The sequence below is a fragment of the Conger conger genome, chromosome 8, assembly GCF_963514075.1.
Source record: "Conger conger chromosome 8, fConCon1.1, whole genome shotgun sequence".
In the NCBI taxonomy this organism is placed as follows: domain Eukaryota; kingdom Metazoa; phylum Chordata; class Actinopteri; order Anguilliformes; family Congridae; genus Conger; species Conger conger.
Window position 1 is genome coordinate 58,729,861 of NC_083767.1, and position 13,586 is coordinate 58,743,446.

Here is a 13,586-nt window from a genome sequence, read left to right on the forward strand (position 1 = left end):
TTACACCTGGTAAAAGCACTGATGATTGTTCCCTTAAATTAATAAATAAATTAAAATAAATTAAATTAATAAATAAATCACCCACACCAGAGCCGCGGATGCATTCTACTGACTTCTTCCCAGGAATTCACACATGCAACCGAAGCTTAGGCTATCTGTGCGGAGTTTGCATGTTTTCTCCGTGTTTGTGTGGGTTTCCTCCGGGTACTCCGGTTTTCCCCCACAGTCCAAAGACATGCAGGCTGATTGGAGAGTCTAAATTGCCCGTAGGTATGAGTATGAGTATGAGTATGAGTGTGTGTGTGTGTGTGTGTGTGCGCCCTGTGATGGACTGGCGACCTGTCATGGGTGTATTCCTGCCTTTCGCCCAATGTATGCTGGGATAGGCTCCAGCCCCCCTGCGACCCTGTTCAGGATAAGCGGGTTAGGATAATGAATGAATGAATGAATGAAAAATACAGTATGGTCGCCTACTATATTTAGTTACATTACATTACAGAAAGGCACACAATGGAGCATTTTATTGAGCCAACCTGATAAAATATAACAGGCTTCAATTCACAGTGTAAAAAGTTACATTGAAAAAAAAAGAATCAAAGAAATAAGAATGGTATGTATTTAATTAATTTAATATAAAGTTCTGAAAGGTACACAGGGTGTATTGTATACAAAATTGAATTTTATTCAGAAGTAACTTTGGAATATTAGCTGATTGATGGAGGACAGCCCATGGTCGGAAGGGAAGACTCATTTATGTTGATGCAGTTTCTTCAACAGTTTGTTTTCATCTGCCCCGGAAAATTCATCTATCTGGGATAGAAATATAGGATGAGTGAATTGAAACATTTTTAGGCTAATATGGGTCAACATAAAAAGGCTACGTATTGCATGAACATCAATGAAAGCATATGCACTTCATTAGGTATTTATTAGACTTATTGTTTAGACTTATTGGTCTTCTGCTGCAGGAGCCTAACCACGTAGCACTAAGGGGTTTGATGTGTTGCGTGTTCAGAGATGCTCTTCTGCACACCACTGCTGTAATGAGTGGTTATTTGCGTTACTGTCTCCTTCCAGTCAGGCAGTTCAGTCTGTGAGGTCAGCTTCTCCACTGACCTCACTCATTAACAACTCGCACAAATCACCCTGTCTGGCACCAACAATCATTCCACAGTCCAAAGTCACTTTTCTTTTCTTTTCTTTTCCCGTCCCTCGGCGACCAACGGGAGAGCGACACGCCTTCTTCAAGCCGTCTCGCCTCCCAAGTTGTAACCGTGATTCCAAGGCGCTCGAGGTGCTTGTTTTGTGCGGCGATCTACTAACCCTGCCAAGTCCCTCCCTCTGGAGCAGTGAGCCAATTATTGCTGCTCCACGTGAGCCGGCCAAACTTGGCTTTTGGCAGCCAAAGTCACTTTTTGTTTGTTTTCACATTTCTTCCCCATTCTGACATTTGGTCAGAAAAACGGCTGAACCTCTTGACCACGTCTACATGCTTTTGTACAATGAGTTGCTGTCGCATGATTGGCTGATTAAATATTTGCATTAACAGGCTCTACAGGTCTACCTAATAAAATGCTCAGTGAGTGTATCTGAAAAGGAACCAGTATACACACATTATGTGTTACACAGCAGGAGACAGTATTGGTCTTTGCTGAATCGAGAAACTGATTCAGACGGCTACTTCAAAACAATTGAAGCAGAATGAGAGAGACAGATGGCCAAAATAAAAGTAATATAATCATCATTTCACGATTAAACATTACATGATTGTACCTTTTTCCCATTTTTGTAGAAGTGGAATGTTGGCATGCTGCCGATCTTACAGTTTTCTGAAACGTCCTGCAGAAGGAGGGCAGAAACACCACAAATGACACCCAATAAAAAAACCAATAACAACCTCTGCGTGCATCAGTTTACCGAACCCCACACAAAATCAAGACACTTTAAAATGCATAAAATGACCCCTCATAAGACAATACTGATTGTTCTGAAGCACAGAATCAATTAGGAAACTGGGTTCATCGCAGTTATTTTTTGTTTGAGCACATTTTTAGTACATATTGCACTAAGGCTATACACCATTGTCGAAGGCAACATCCCTACTGTCGTTCGGTATCCGGGGATCTAAGGAGGAGGTCTTCGTGGTGGGCTGTGTAGTTCGGTTACTCGTGTTGATGCGTTTCACTTTCGTTTTTAGCGCAGGTCTGTTTCATTCGTAACACTCGGTTAAACACGCAAGTTTGGAGCGTCGCTCCTCTCGGTAGGAGCGGTGCGAATCTCTGATAACCTGGAGTTCTATACGGGAGACCTTTGTGGCTGTTTGTGGCATATTTATCTATATCTATATAGCCATGAAGCGTACTGTAGTTGTGTCAATATTAGTGTATGTTCGCTGTTAGTGTGGTGAGTCTAAATGCACGCTGTGAGGAGGTCGCCCCGCTCGGTTGGAGGGCTCTGCAACTCTTGGTGGCCCGGGGTTCTGTGTTTGATACCAGCGTGGCGTCTCGTGCGTTTGTCTAATTCCCTCCTATACATTGGAGCCGAGAAAGGGAGTAAATCTGTCATTTCCTAGCTTTTCTAAAGTCACGTAGCATACCTGGTTAGACGGTAAACAGCTGGCATTTATATAGCGCCTTTATCCAAAGCTTCTCACTCACCCAGTCACACGCACACTCGCACACCGACGTCAACTGGCTGCCACGCAAGGCACCGACCAGCTAGTGTAACATGGTTAGCTCAGCTAGTTCGCTAGTAAGCACGGATCCTGCAGTGAAAGCGAAGGCTGGTAGCAGGTTACCGTGACAACACTCCCCGATGACGTAACCCTCAAATTCAAAAGAACGTAGTTGCCCTTGGCTAGGGGCGAGTTCGTCTTTAGCTGACTGGTAACGCGTTCGTTCAACAAATAATTTGGACAAGTGAGAGGCCGGGGTTCAAATCCCACCTCGGACTCAGGCAAATTTCTCACCTGTTACACTCGTCAGGAGCATTTAGGGGTTAGGTGTCTTGAACAGGGACACTTTGACACACCCAGGGCGGAATCGAACAACATCCGACAGCTCTTACCGCCTGAGCCAATGTCGCCCTAATGGACTCCTACATGTGTGTTGCATGTCACTGTCTGTGTGCACTCACACCAATGTATGAATAATTCTGGTTTGTCAGTGGAATTAGAGGCGTAATGATGTTTCGTGTGTCCTAGCCTCGGTATCTCACATTCTGTGGGTAACATTTAGAACCCAAAGCGGTCGCTTTTGGTCCCCTGACCCCACTCCCTCACATGAACACGTGTAAATTGTTGATCACAAATACACAATTATGGACTACAGAGCCAAATCAAGAAAAAATATATATCTCTCTCCCACCTTTCAGGGGAACAAATACAGTTTGCCCTTACCGAAGCTTCATCCACATCCACCTTCAGAAACACAACACTGCTGAACTCTGGGTTCTCCGAATGACCCTGTCAAAAGGGAGGCAGGTGATCAAAAGGAAGGTCAGCGTTTCTCCACATATCATTGAGCTCAATCCATCATACTGCTACACAAACTGCCCTGTACAAGTTGGTCCATGCATTTCCTGTAGTACTGCTAGGTGGAACAACATTCTGAAGAAAACACTCACTTTAAATTTCGGACCAATGCTCCGACAGGGAGGGCACCATGTAGCGGTGAAGTCCACCACAACCAGCTTGCCACCAGCATCCTTCAAGGCCTGATCAAATTGAGCCTACAAAGAGAAACAAAGGAAACAAACTTTATAGTTCACACACGCACACTTCAGTCTTAAGTTTGCCTTACCTTAAGTGTCTTGCTGCTGGTGTGCATCCTTTCAATTAAACTACAAGGATTTAATTACAAATGTCATTTTAGCCACAATTTTGGTATTAAAAAAAAAAAGGCCACCATTCCTATCATATTTGTTGGAGTCATATTGACATATTATACATATTGCCATTTTATTCATGCTTTTTTTTTATGTCATTCGTTTTCCATGTCATTCACACTTCATACTAGGTGGCATATTGATCATGGTAGATTCGCACTCATGCGACCCAAGTCAGACGGGACCGTGTCACTGTGCTCGTGTTTGAATATGAAATGCAGTTCTGACCGTGTCACTGTGCTTGCGATTGAATATTAAACGCAGTTCTGTCCCGTTTCATTGAACTGCTTTTACAGTAGAATGTACAGCCTGGATGCAACGTGACAGCTGCTATGGCCACAGATAATCAACATCTAATGAACAACCAATATGAGCATAGCAATAGGCTACAGTACACGCGTACTGTAAACAATACACGTAGCACTCAAACCACAACAAACACACTGGTTTAACATGCATTCAGTCACCCTTTCAAGTGTCGCCCAATAGCTTAAAATATGACTTGTATGAGTAGATAAAGTAGGCTAAGTGCACCGTTAAAGTGGAAGCGTCTGACTTTTGCTCCCGCTCTAAACCGTTTCGCATCCTGAATAAATAGCCGAAGTTGACACAGCCGTCATTAACAATGTAGCTGAAATGCAACAGCACAACGAGAAAAGAAAACGTGTTTAGAATTACTTTTTTCCGGGCGAAGATTAACGATTAACCTACATATTTTTTGCTTCACCGCCCTCAAATTCTGCGCGTGGAGGTCATATTACTTATGGCCAGAGACGCTCTGCTTTTATTATAGCTAAAAATTATTGGATCTTATCGCACAGTGTGACAGCAATGAAAGAGGGAAATTGTTGGAGCTACATCGCAGAGTGAGACATAGACCGAGACAGGCGTTTCATTTCAGAGACTTGCTCTGAAACTTTGCACTGCTCTCTACAGTTCTCAACACAAACAATTATCTTCTATGTTACGTAAAGCGTCTTTGTGACAGTCTTCTGTGAAAAGCGCTAAACAAAAATACATTTAATTTGATTGGAATCATACCACACCAAACGTTTCAGCAAACCCGAAATTTGATACTACAAACCCGAACTACTACTGCTGTCAATTTAGTTATCAGCCATTTCTCGCAAGCTGTGATTTGTTTCTTACCTGATTTTCGATGTATTTTACCATTTTGACTAAATGTCAATCGCTGTGAGGATCGCGTAGTTTGTTTCCTGTTCAGGCTGTGGCGTTAATGCGTGTGCCCGATGGAAGCGTTTATATCTGTGAGAACGCCGCATTCCTCAGATCCGTTGAGGTGAGCACGCCCTCACTCGATAACCGGGGCGGTGTTTACGTGGGTTTTGCTTTTGGATTCAAATCGAATTTTAATTGAAAACTGTGTAGCCAGTCACATTCATGATACATTGCTTGGCACAATTCCGGTTCGTTCTTCATTTCGACCTAACATTTAGTTAAGGGGTTATGGGGAAGTCAACATTGATTATTTGCGACATATTTTTAGGTATTCATTTTAATGCCATTTTCAGTCCAGGGCCTCTTACAGCATGGTGTTGTAAAGTACAGGTGACGGTGTGACACAGATCAGGTGCATACACACCTGAGGGGCGACATGGCTCAGGCAGTAAAAGCAGTCGTCTGGCAGTCGGAGGGTTGCCGGTTCGATCCCCTGCCTGGGCTGTGTCGAAGTGTCCCTGAGCAAGACACCTAACCCCCCCAATGCTCCTGACGAGCTGGTCGGCGCCTTGCATGGCAGCCAATCGTCATCGGTGTGTGAGTGTGTGTATGAGAAGCATCAATTGTACAGCACTTTGGATAAAGGTGCTATATAAATGCCAACCATTTACACCAAATTAAGTCAATTATATTTGTATAGTGCCTGTATAGAGTTCGTCTTCCTCCAGCGAGTGCCTCGTAACGTAGAGGTGGAATGTATGTGGCAGAAACGGCGGGTGTCCGTGTCCACTCAGGTGGGTCGTCTACGTGAACGGGAAGGAGAGGGTCACGGACTGCCCGGCGGTGAACGACGGACGCTGGCACCACGTGGGAGTGAGCTGGAGAGGCAGAGACGGGGACTGGAAGGTGTACCTCGACGGGGCTCTCTCGGACGGAGGGAAAGGCTTGTCGGTTGGCACCACTATCCCAGGTTTAGTGCTGCGTTGAGACTGAACCTTCTGTAGCGGCTGGCTACTGGTCCCCGGCGCCCATGCCGTTCATGAGCAGACGGAAAGGGCACCCCGAAATAGAGAAGCCCTGACACGGGTGTCTTTTTCAAAATTTTATTTTTATGTAAAATCACATTTAGATTACTTAAGTATTACTGTCAGTGTTACGTGTTGTGCAGTGTTTTTGGAAAAGGAGCGTCTTGTGTTATGTTCTGGTGTTACAAGTAATTTTTCATTTTTAATTAAATGTATTTTTTTCTTTTTTTTCTTTTTTTTTACCCCCTGCCCTGTAGGAGGAGGGGCCCTGGTTCTGGGGCAAGATCAGGACCAGAAGGGTGAGGGGTTTAACCCCGTGGAGTCTTTTGTGGGGTCCATCAGCCAGCTCAACATCTGGGACTGCGTTCTCACAGCTCAGCAAGTAAATCTGCGTCCTTTTGCGCTCGGCGTACGCACGTAAAAATCAGTAGCCCAGACAGACCCACGCCTCTTCGGCCCCCATGGCCACATCGCCCAATTACGGGGGGCAAAACTAAGAGCAGGGCACCAGACTACGACTCCCGTGGCCCAAGTGAAATTTTAAAAGGTCACACCGGCACGACTGAAGGATTGACGAACTATTAACATTATTTTCTCTTTTGCTACACAATTTCTGATTTCCGTGTGGGATAGGAATGTGAGTGAGCACTGTGGTGCAAATGAATCAGCATAATTCGCATTTGCATTTCTTATGGGCAAATAAACGTTGCAGAGCCGGCGGAGCTAGTTCGGGCACATGACGCTTAGACGCACAACGTCTAATGGGAGGGGCTGTATGCCTTCCCTGTTCGGGCCCTTGCTCATTTCCTTTTTCATGCCTTCCAAATTTTTTGCACTCCCACCACCCCAGGTGGGAGCCACGCCCTGTTTTGGCAGGCTTACAACAGGGAGTGATGAGAGAGTTTGCATTTACAGTAAACCTCAATGAATATTGTTTATTCATCGTGACTTGTCTGACTCACTCTCCAAACAATGTGTTGGTTGATTGTATAAAATTATATTTTTTAATCTGTATCCCCAGATCTGGATAAAACTGACCCCCAGATCTGGTATCCCCAGATGTGGTATCACCACATCCCCAAAACTGAGACGCATTCAACCCTTATCTGGCCCTACTCAGAGTCACATAGGTAACCGATTTTGGGCCAGGTAGTATTGGCCCAAAATCAGACCCTTATCTGTTCCAAATCAGACACACTTGCATGCAGTATAATACATTACAGGACCCTTATTACAAATGACCATTTATTTCTGTTGTTTTTTCTTCATGTACGTCTGTCAGCAAACAGCATTTTATCAAATGTTATTCAGTACAAATCGTACAATGCACATTTTAAATTATGCAGAGTGATAAAATATGAAAAATAAAAAAGGAGAGATGTGTTTCTCAAAATATTGTAGTGTAGCTTTAAACCAAAATAGCAGGAAACCAGTTATACAGGAACTGCTGTGTGCACTTAGTGGCCACGGATCACATGGTGTCTAGACATTATGTCTTCTGAGAGTGTTGTGTTCTCTGCAAGCGAGGAAAGTTCTCATTTTTTTGTATCGTTTTATGGGGCATTTTGAGATATTCTTTCAATTTCACCGAGTCCAGACATGGTGGAGGATCTGATCAGAATCAACATTGAGGGGCTGAGCCTTGAGGAAGACGATGTGAAGGAATGTCTTAAAGCTGGTTCAACAGGTTAAAAGGCGTCCCTAATGGTGCTCAGGCTGATTTATTTTCAGGGGAGGCTTGTCGAGGATGTACCGTTGCGACATTGATTTGTTACTATGCACTTATGTACTTAATGTATTCTCAAAGTGTATGCACATACAATGTTGAACATTAATGTAGGCCTACGGATTAATGACAAACCATACAGGCCACTGCAAAATGAGGCAAAATAGATAAGAGATGTGTAACGCCACCAGTTGAAAAAGTTATTGGCACCAGCGCCTCTTAGTTTAAGAAATTACTCTTCAGCCCTGACGATATTATCTTCTCCCTCTTCTGTAGATCAAAGCCCTGGCCACCAGCTGCCCCAAGGACATTTCCAGAGGCAGCGTGTTAGCCTGGTCAGACTTCCTCACGGGGGCGATGGGCAGGGTGAAGACCACAGCCGGCAGCATCTTCTGTGCCGGTGAGCTCCATTTGTGTCTCCATACCATGTGATTATGTGTTAGCTCTCAAACTTCAGCTTCGCCTGAGACAGTTGATGAAAAGCCACAGACTCACAAGGCATCATATTGGTGGTTTCTATATGCAAATGGCGCTAATCTCCCTTCCTCATGCGGTCCTGTGACGGACACGCTAGAGATCGTGCTTCTGTAAGTGGTGGAGCAGGTTTTCGTTTGCAGTGTTGTGACATGTAATGATGACTTTGCGTTTGTCCTTCTTCCCTGGGTTTCACTGTTCTTGTGGATTGCGTCTTTACAATGCCACTTATTTGACTGTACATGTGATGAGTTCTGGCTCTAGCGTTGGTTTTCTATCCATATTAAATGCACCTTTTGTTTTGGCTCAGAGCGGAGCTGTCAAACTCCAGTCCTGGAGGACCCCCGGTGCCCGCTGGTTTTCAATGGGGGCAGTTTTCTCAGACATTGATTAAACCTAGTCCTAGACTAAATTCAATTTTGAATGGAGATTAAAAAAACTTCATTGAGTCTGAGACTAAGCTTAATCTGTGTCCCTGAATGCGGCCCAATGTGTTTCAGGATGACTGATTCATTTAAGAGTCGCCGATTGTCTAAAAAGAAATCTACACACCTCATTCTCATGGCTGTATTTTGCTGCCGATTGATATGAAAGCACAAGTGAAACTGCAGACATCGCTGCCCTCAAGGACTGGAGTTTCACACACTTGGCACTTGGGGCACCTGCTAAATGGCTAAATTGTAAGTGTGACCTCTCAGACTGCCGCCTACTGGAGAACGCCGTGCCTCACCTGCGCGCCTTGAGCCCTGCCGTCAGCCCCGGGGCCCAGGTGCAGCTGGCCTGCGATCCCGGCTTCTACCTGGTGGGGGAGCCACAGCAGGAGTGCCTCAACAGGGGAGCGTGGAGCCACCCCCTGCCCCGATGTGACAGTACGTTACTCAATCACTACATTACATTACATTACATTACATTACACTACATTACATTACATTACATTACATTACACTACACTACACTACACTACATTACATTACATTACACTACACTACACTACACTACACTACATTACACTACATTACACTACACTACACTACACTACACTACATTACATTACACTACACTACACTACACTACATTACATTACATTACATTACATTACATTACACTACATTACATTACATTACACTACACTACACTACACTACATTACATTACATTACACTACACTACACTACACTACACTACATTACATTACACTACACTACACTACACTACATTACATTACATTACATTGCTGGCATTTTGGCTGAGCGACGTACAGTTGATTAGACTAAGTGGGGAGACAATCCTCCCCTCGAGCCAGTGCGGAGTTAAGGGCCTTGCTCAAGGGCCCAACGGCTGTGTGGATCTTATTGTGGCTAGACCGGGGATTGGGTGGCCTGTAGCATAGTGGTTAAAGCACATGACTGGGACCTGCAAGGTCGTTGGTTCGATCCCCGGTGTAGCCGCAATAAGATCCGCACAGCCGTTGGGCCCTTGAGCAACCCTGCGGTTACCAGCATGTGGCGAGATGGCTTGAAGGTGTGTCACTCTCCGTAGGGCCGCCAAGGGACGGGGTGTGGGTGGTGTATCTAATACTAGCTCTAATTGAATTAGACGGGGTACAATTGGCTACCAAATTGGGAGAAAAAAAACATCGAAAAAAAAAAAATGTTGACAGCCATTTTTTAAAACAGATTAATATTCCTTTTCTTTGATTCCTGTAAAAGAATAACGGTGATTTGGAATTGAATACGGTAATGTTTTTCACTACATTTTAAATATTGAACTGAAAGCTATTAAAAAATGTTAGCACTTTATTCACTTTTTTTAACACACTGCCATTTATTTGAACACAACTGTACATTTGTATTTATTCATTTATTTCATTAAATATTTTTTTTGCAGGGGTTGACTGTGGCCCGCCCCCGCCCCTGGAGTTTGGGCTGTATACTGGGACTGATTTTCACGCCGGCAGTGCCGTGACTTATCACTGCAATTCCGGCTTCTACCTGCTGGGGGAGCCCAAGATGCTCTGTGCCAACGGCGGAACCTGGACAGGAAACCCCCCGGCCTGCCTGGGTAGGAGACAGAAGGATTTCGTGTAATTTCCTGCACAGGGATGACAATGTCCGAGAGATTAATCCAATGTGTAGGGATGTCTAACGGCACATGTGCAATGATACCCCAGTTATTGGGAGTTAATCCGTTTATGCTAGTATTTAGATTATGGTGTACACATGGATTTAAGTAATGTGATTACTCCAATAGCTGTGTTTGCATGACTGGGACACATAAAGTCGGTGGTTATAATCCCGGTGTAGCCGCAATAAGATCCGCACAGCCGTTGGGCCCTTGAGCAAGGCCCTTAACCCTGCATTGCTCCAGGGGAGGATTGCCTCCTGCTTAATATAATCAAAAGTCACTCTGGATAAGAGCTTCTGCCAAATGCTAAGGTTCAATGGAAGCAGTGTACACAATAATCTAGTGTCAAGTTTTTTTATTGTATACTCATTCATCCTACTCGAGCGGTGATCAATGTAATCCGCCAGGTAATCCGCCGTGTGTTTGCCAACATTGACACCCAGGCGGCGTAATTATAGGGATGAATTTGTTGTGTAGATGTGGATGAATGTGCCCTCGGCTCAGACTGCGACGCTCACGCGAGGTGCCACAACACCGACGGGTCCTACAGCTGCACCTGCGTGCATCCCTACAGCGGCAACGGCAAGAACTGCACAGGTACGCTGAGGTTTCACACTTTAACTGCACACACAGCCCAGCGAACTGGCTCCTCCAGACCAATATTTAATCAGCCAATCATGTGGCAGCAACGAAATACTTTTCTTTAGATTTTTTTTTTTTTTAAGAAAATTTTAAAAAATGCCGACATAGTCAAGAGGTTCAGCTGTTGTTCAGACCAAATGTCCGAATGGGGAAGAAATGTGATTTAAGTGACTTGACCGTGGAATGATTGTTGGTGCCAGACAGGGTGGTTTGAATATCTCAGAAACTGCTGATCTCCTGGGATTTTCACACACAAGAGTCTCTAGAGTTTGCAGAGAATGGTGTGGGAAAAAAAAAACAGAGCATAGTCAGTAGACAAGGGCCAGACTGGTGAAAGCTGACAGGAAGCTGACAGTAATGCAAATAACCACACATTACAACAGTGGTAAGCAGAAGAACATCTCTGAACACGCAACTCGTCAAACCTCTTCAGTGGATAGGCTTACAGCAAGAGAAGACCAATAAGTCTTTTAAAAAAGTATAATAATTACCTAATAAAGTGCTCACTGAGTGTACAGAAAGAGAACAATAGACAATAGAGAAGAGAACATTTAACCCCCCCCCCCCCCCCCAAATAATAATCCCCCTTAACATAAAAAAAAAAAAAAAATCTTCACTGTACTTGCCGCAAAGCTTTCTGACAAAATAATCTATTAAAATAATAAATTAAATTAACATAAGGGTTGTGGTGATTATCAGTCTTGGTGGGTGGATGAGTGAGTGGTGTTTGTAATTATAATCATGTCCTCAGCATCCTCACCTCAGTGATAGCAGTCTGGTACAATCACTTGGACCGTCACACTCAGAAATAAATTTCTAAAAATTGAGTCGATAAATCTTCTAAGCTGCATCACTCTACCTCAATTGAACATTGGTCAGGATATAAGGCTCTGGAGAACACTGCCCCCCCCCCCCCCCCCAAAACAACCCGTTTTAAAAACAGTTTCTTTCCCACTGCATTACTGTCTCTGAATTCCCACTGCTAATCCCCCAGTCTATACCTACTGCTCCCTGCCCGCATATTTCCCGGGGTACATGCTATTGTTGTGGCTGCGTGATGCAATATGTTGGTGTTTAAATGTGTCGGTTGCACCGTCTCACGAGTGTTATTTTGTCACTGTGGTTACCGCGTGCTTTGTTAATATGTCTGATGTTTAATGTGGGCTAGAGCTAAGCTGTAACATGCAGTCCTGAAAGGAAATTCCACCAGCCCGGCTGTGTGGTCGTTAAACCTAATCTGAATCTGTTTCTGATTAAGATTAACCAGTAGTAAAACTCTATATTTAGGAGAAAGGTCAATTGTGACACACCAACTTTCGGTTTGTATCTGGTGTAGCCTAGAAATAATTAACATTTCTCAATGTGCATGTGCCTAAAAATAGTAAAGCCAGCTGACCACAGTCGGTGTCACTCAAAGCCACCACCTACCTGTAAGGCCAATAAACCAGGAAAAACCAAGGTAGCTGAATTTAGTTTGGACTGTTGTGATAATGCTTGTATGGATGGGTTTCCATCCACTATCAAAGCACAGCCTTTATACTTCTGTAATGATTCTGGGCCCTTGCAAATTCTGGGCCCTGAGCATATGCAGTTTTTATGGGCCTCCTAAAAATTGCAGACCAAAGCAAACTTTTTAATCCAGCCCTTTTTTTGTTACCTCCTCCCCCTTCCCCTGCTTTGGGGACCTGGGTGGTCAGTTCCGCTATCCCCCTCACCGTGCCACGCCCTTTGTTGATGGTTGGAGAAAAACAACCTAGGGGTCAGCATTGTTTATCGGATTGAACAGATCTGTGCTTTTCACGCGTTCTCTTTTGGATCAGAACCAGTGAAATGCAAGGACCCCGGTTTTCCCGAATTTGGCCATCGGGATGGCAGCATCTTCATGATGGGAAGTGAGGTAGTCTTCACCTGTGAGGAGGGCTACGAACTGATTGGCTCGACCCACATCACGTGTTTGGAGTCAGGAACCTGGGATCTTCCTTTCCCATACTGCAGAGGTAAAATAGTGCTCATGCCCATAGTCCATGCCCCCCGTGAAACGACTGATCTCATATACTGCCCTCCGTAAGCACAGGTGTGTTTTTACACGGGTTTGGTCTACAAACAGGGCAGTGACCCTTTGACACTGTTTAGAGTAATTACATAGGCAACTTTGGTTGCCTTGGTTTCCTTGCATTGCCCTTTTTTCCAGAATTGGTGCTTTCTGAATTTGTTTCTTCTGTCTGTCTGTATGTCTGTCTCTGTCTGTCTGTCTGTCTGTCTCGCCCTCAGCCTTATCCTGTGGCAGGGCCAAAGTCCCGGAAAACGGAATCATGACGGGGAGGAATTTCACTTTCGGAAGCAAGGTGACTTACAGGTATCACGGTCAGACATTTAAAAAAAAAAGTGTGTGTCCCAAAATCCCAAGAAAAGATAAATGGTAAATGGCTGGCATTTATATAGCGCCAAAGCGCTGTACAGTTGATGCTTCTCATTCATACACACACTCACACACCGACGGCGATTGGCTGCCATACAAGGCACCACCAGCTC

At 44.5% G+C, this 13,586-nt stretch overlaps 2 protein-coding genes across 4 annotated transcripts in view; one reads left to right on the forward strand and one right to left on the reverse strand.

The window, feature by feature from the left end:
* The window catches only part of svep1 (sushi, von Willebrand factor type A, EGF and pentraxin domain containing 1), a 104,100-nt gene that overhangs the window by 69,091 nt on the left and 21,423 nt on the right, over positions 1–13,586 (forward strand). For 2 of the 3 annotated variants that reach the window (XM_061251716.1, XM_061251715.1), the window contains exons 29-36: positions 5,859–6,034; positions 6,347–6,471; positions 8,092–8,215; positions 8,988–9,158; positions 10,176–10,349; positions 10,890–11,009; positions 12,875–13,051; positions 13,326–13,410. In XM_061251716.1, the coding sequence (XP_061107700.1) occupies positions 5,859–6,034; positions 6,347–6,471; positions 8,092–8,215; positions 8,988–9,158; positions 10,176–10,349; positions 10,890–11,009; positions 12,875–13,051; positions 13,326–13,410 (1,152 nt within the window). The remainder of the gene's footprint in view (positions 1–5,858; positions 6,035–6,346; positions 6,472–8,091; positions 8,216–8,987; positions 9,159–10,175; positions 10,350–10,889; positions 11,010–12,874; positions 13,052–13,325; positions 13,411–13,586) is intronic. The other variant, XM_061251717.1, reaches the window with a different exon arrangement.
* LOC133134999 (thioredoxin-like) lies at positions 603–5,180 on the reverse strand. The gene is made up of 5 exons (XM_061251719.1): positions 5,035–5,180; positions 3,625–3,729; positions 3,398–3,463; positions 1,774–1,839; positions 603–810 (listed from the first exon to the last, which is right to left on the reverse strand). The coding sequence occupies exons 1-5, from the start codon at positions 5,056–5,058 to the stop codon at positions 748–750; spliced, it is 324 nt and encodes a 107-aa protein (XP_061107703.1). The 5' UTR covers positions 5,059–5,180; the 3' UTR covers positions 603–747.